This window comes from Mandrillus leucophaeus, unplaced genomic scaffold, assembly GCF_000951045.1.
Source record: "Mandrillus leucophaeus isolate KB7577 unplaced genomic scaffold, Mleu.le_1.0 Scaffold54, whole genome shotgun sequence".
NCBI classification, from domain to species: domain Eukaryota; kingdom Metazoa; phylum Chordata; class Mammalia; order Primates; family Cercopithecidae; genus Mandrillus; species Mandrillus leucophaeus.
The window spans coordinates 371,008-375,621 of record NW_012105808.1 but is presented as its reverse complement, the minus strand read 5'-3'; the positions used below and the strand labels follow the sequence as shown (position 1 = coordinate 375,621).

The following is a 4,614-nucleotide window of genomic DNA, read 5'->3' as shown; positions in this document are numbered from 1 at the left end:
GGAGGAGGAGGAGGAGGAGGAGGAGGAGGAAGTGAAGGAGGAAGAGGAGGGCAGGAGTGGAGGGTGAAGGAGGTAGGAAGCAAAGCCCATGAAGAGTCCAGGAAACCACAGTCTGAACTTTTTAAAAAAAGAAAAAAATAATAAAAAAGAAGGAAAAAAAAAAGGCTTGTGGCTGGGGGGAGTGGCCGCCTGCCCTCCAGAGCTGGACCACACTCTCTCCGGGGCTCTCCGAGTCCCCGCCGCCCTGGGCTGGGGTTCGAGGGGCAAGGGTGGCCGATCCGAAGATCCTAAGCCACCACGAACTCTGACTTGATGTCAGGGTTGACTTCTGGCTTCCACACGGAGTCCTCGAAGTCGAGGCCCAGGCCGGAGGCCTCGCTGGAGCTGCCACCGCCCCCGCTGCTACTGCTGTCGCTGCGGCCGGCCTTGCGGCTGGGTGACCAGTGGTACGGACCCCGCGCGTCCCGCCGGGCCTTTCTACGCAGCCGTTTCTGCTGCAGGAGCAGCTGCAGCCGTTCTACCTTGCAGCGTGTGGCGCGGTTTTCCGTCTGCCGAAGCCGGTCCCCTGCAAAGGAGGTAGTGGCCTGTGACTCCCAAAGCCTCCATCCGCTGAACACAGAGGACCACCCCAGACCCCAGCAAATGCCCCTGAGGTCAGGCACAGTCCTGCCCTCCCTGGAGACTTGTGCCAGCAAAGGAAACGGTCAAGGGCGTCCACCATGCCGGGCAGGAGGATTGCTTGAGCTCAGGAGTTGAGACGGGCCTGGGCCACAAAGCCAGACCCCTCCTCTACAAAAATTACAAAATTAGTTGGGCATGGTGGTGTTTGCCTGGAGTCCCAGCTACGCAGCTGGCATCTAATTCTCTAGCTCAACCGTGAGCTGGGGAGGTCAGGACTGTCCTGCTTCATTCTTCCGGGAATCCTACATGGAGGGGGCTTGGCCGCCTCTGTGATCCGAGGGGAGACACTTGGGGGTTGTACCTTTATATTATTATTATTTTTTTTTTGAGACGGAGTCTCGCTCAGTCGCCCAGGCTGGAGGGCAGTGGCGCCATCTCAGCTCACTGCAACCTCCGCCTCCCGGGTTCACGCCATTCTCCTGCCTCAGCCTCCCGAGTAGCTGAGACTACAGGTGCCCGCCACCAGGCCCGGCTAATTTTTTGTATTTTTAGTAGAGATGGAGTTTCACACTATGTTAGCCAGGATGGTCTCGATCTCCTGACCTCAGGTGATCCGCCTGCCTTGGCCTCCCAAAAGTGCTGGGATTACAGGTGTGAGCCACTGTGCCCGCCCGGTTTCCCGCTTTTAAACTGAGCTGGGAGGAGCCCCCGCAATGGGTGCAGAGCCCAAGGGCAGTACAGTGGCCATCCTCCCGTGAGACTCCGGAGGGGAGTAACCCGCCGTTTGGGAGTAGCGGGGAGCTGGGGGGGGTTCCTTGCTTTTCCAAGTCACTGAAATGCTTAGGGGTGGGCTCTGGCCCCGCCTTGGCCTGCCAGGACTGACTTGGCCATTCACAGAGGCTCCAAATGCCATCTGGAGATGGTGCCCCGGGGGGGCCAGGAGGAAGTGGGCCTGGGGCACCCCGGGAACACACAAGGACACTTTGTGCCCCGACACACATGCTGCCTTCTCTCCAAGCTGGAGCAGAGCAGTGGCCACGACAGCTGCCGTCCCCCCCGGCCCTGGGCAGGTCAGCTGCTCCGGTGCCCACCGGCTCACACAGAGGGGCCTTGAGAAGCCCGGGCGGGCGGGGAAGGCGGGACACCCGAGGGCGGCCACTCACCCGGAGGCTTGCACATGCGGATCTGGCTCTGGCCCTGCAGCAGGGAGGCTGCGGGGGCAGCCGCGAGCTTCTCGCAGGAGGTAGTTCTGGGGGCCAGGTCGGGGGCCGGCGAAGCCGGGGAGCACTGGGCGTGGCAGCGGAGCTGGGCCAGCGAGGGGGGCATGCCCTGGTAGTGCCGGGTGGCGCTCAGGAGGTCATTGAGGATCTGCAGGATGGTGCCGATGTCACGCCGTGGCCGCCCGCTGCTGTCTTGGCAGTTGGGGTGTAGCGTGCCTGCGGGCAGAGGTGGCCGTGAGCGCCCGGCATGCGCACAGTCCCATACGTCTAGGACGGGCATCCAGGGGTGTGAGCTCATGAGCTCAGACAGCAGGGTGGGCATGTGGGCTGATATGCACGAGGGACCACAGGGCAGGAGCGGGACACGTCCCCAGTATGTGGGCACCTGGTGACCCGCGGCCTCCGGGGCAAGGCCAGGCTTGTGTGTGGGGATTCCTGGGGGACATGTGAAGGGAGCAAACGGACACAGCCTGTGCATGCCCAGAATGTGTGGAGCCACCTGTGAGTGGATGTGGACCCCAAGTACACAGGGTCACGGGACACACGTGAGGTCATGCATGTGCTGTGACACCTACCGGAGAAGGTCCCTGAGAAGACCCCTGGGGCGTGATTCACGAAGCTCTCGATGACGGCACCGGGTTTTCGGGAGCGGGGGGCAGGGCTGGCCCCTGGGGTAGACGCGGTGCTGGCACCAGGACTGGCACTGCTGCTGGCCGTGGGGGAGCAGTCCATCTGCTGACAAGAGGAAGGGGCATGTGAGCACGGGGTCCAGGCTCAGGGGATCACCACCAACCCAGGGTCTAGAGACAGCCCACCAATCTAGGCTCAGGGAATCACCCACCAACCCAGGGCCCAGAGATCACCCACCAGCCCAGGTCAGGAGATGATCCATCAAAGCATGGTCTAGAGATAAACTAGCCCAGGGTCAGGAGGTCACAACCAACCCAGGGCATAGAGATGACCCATGAATCAAAGGTCAGGAGATCATCCACTGGTCCAGGTCAGGTCAGGAAATGACCCACCAACTCAGGATCCAGAGACAGCCCACCGATCTAGGCTGGGGGATCACCTACCAGCCCGAGGTCACAGGATAGCCCTTAAATACAAGGGACTCACCTGGGGCTAAGAGCACTTGTCCTCTCCAAGCCCTCCCCAGGACAACCCACCCTTTGGATTCCAACCAAGGGTCACCCTTCCCTTCCCCAGGCTCACCTCTGGGCAGGTGGTGGAGGCTGCGTGGGACCGGAAAGAGCCGGCTGTGATGGGCGAGGGAGACGCAGGGGAGGGGCTCGTGGGCACCGGGGGGACTCGGGCGGCACTGGACATGGGCCGGCAGGGTGAGGACACGGGGGAGGCTATGCTTGGGTCCCCCCGTGCAGCGGCGGCGGCGGCGGCGGCGGCGGCCAGCACATGGCGGTGTTGCAGTGGAGCGTGCTGGGCCGCGAGCTGCAGCTGTACGAACATCATGTGGTCGCCCACACGCAAGGCCAGTGTCAGTGGCGAGCGGCCCGACAGGAAGTCACTGACCTGCAAGGAGAGCGGTCCATCAGCTGGGAGTCTCAGCCTGTGGCGCCCCCAGCCCAGCCCGGCCCAGTCCCCCCGCGCTGTGACCTGGGGCCTCTCGCCGCCCCTCTCTGGGCTCTGGGGTCCCTGTCGGTGCCACGGACGCTTAAATAAAATGAATCTGTATTTCCGGAAGCCTCCTCCGCCAGCCCGGCCCGGCCCGGGCGCCGCTGGGGGCTGTGGGGACAGAGGCGGGTCAGACGGGGGCCTGCCCCTCCCTGGCCAACTCGGTCAGTTCTTACAAGGGGAAACTGAGGCCAGAGGGGGCGGGGCCCAGCTGGCAGTCGCTGACCTCAAACCTTCACTTTGCGTTTCCCCCACCCTCATGGGCCCCTAGATCCTCTCTGCCTGTGGATACGGGAGGGGCTCCATCTCAGGCCCCCTCCCAGCTATGTCACTAAGGCCAGCAAGTGGGTGGAATTCCTGGACGAATTCTTCTGTCCTAACCTTTGCTTTCTCAAGATAAATATTTATCTGTCCTGGGCGGGGCGAAGGCCGAGGGGGCGGCGGCAAGGCTGCAGGAAGGGGCCCTGACCGCCCTGGGGCTGGAGTCCCAGAGGGCACAACCTGCCCCAAGCACAGAAACCCTCAATCTGCCCCCGTTCAGGGTGGGTGTGGGTTGGATCTGACCCTGTCCTCACCAAGCCCCCTGCTCTGGGTCAGGGCCAGAGCCCTACTCTCCCCAGGGGCCGGGATGGGGGGGGGTGGAGGTTTCTGAGAAGTGACATAGGCTGGGATGACTCAGAACCGACCGCCTCCCAGCTCTCCCTCCTGGCTCTCCGCTGGCAGTGGCTGGCGTAACCTTCTCTGCTTGGGGCCCGTGGGGAGGGGGGCAGGGAGGAGGGCAGGGCAAAGCCCCCACCCTGAGGCCCAGCCTGCCCGGCCCCCCTGCCCCAAGACAGCCTTTGCAGGAAGGGCCTGAGGTGGCTTCCCGAGAGCAGCTGGAGTCCCCACCACCACCCGCCCTGCAACTTCCTCCCTGGGGAGGGTAAATGGGCGGGCAGGACTCAGTGCCAGGCAGGGAAGCTACCCTGGGGAGACCAGTGTCTCCGCCCAGCCCCCCCCCCCCCAGCTCCTTCCTGACGCAGGCAGGCGCCCAGGGAGGAGGGTGTGAAGCCAACACGCCCTGGGCCCCCTGCCAACCGCAGCCCCCCAGCAGCGGGGAGCTCTGCTCACACTCGCCCCAGGAAATCACCTGCAGCCCCCCACC

The 4,614-nt window shown here is 63.8% G+C and overlaps 1 protein-coding gene across 1 annotated transcript in view; it reads right to left on the bottom strand.

Moving 5' to 3' along the window:
* Positions 1-25: 25 nt before the first annotated feature.
* Positions 26-4,614, bottom strand: part of MIDN (midnolin) — a 13,127-nt gene continuing 8,538 nt past the window's right edge. The window contains exons 4-8 of the mRNA XM_011997464.1: positions 3,453-3,581; positions 3,054-3,368; positions 2,417-2,573; positions 1,785-2,057; positions 26-565 (exon numbers count right to left, since the gene is read on the bottom strand). Of these exons, the coding sequence (XP_011852854.1) occupies positions 288-565; positions 1,785-2,057; positions 2,417-2,573; positions 3,054-3,368; positions 3,453-3,581 (1,152 nt within the window). The 3' untranslated portion in view covers positions 26-287. The remainder of the gene's footprint in view (positions 566-1,784; positions 2,058-2,416; positions 2,574-3,053; positions 3,369-3,452; positions 3,582-4,614) is intronic.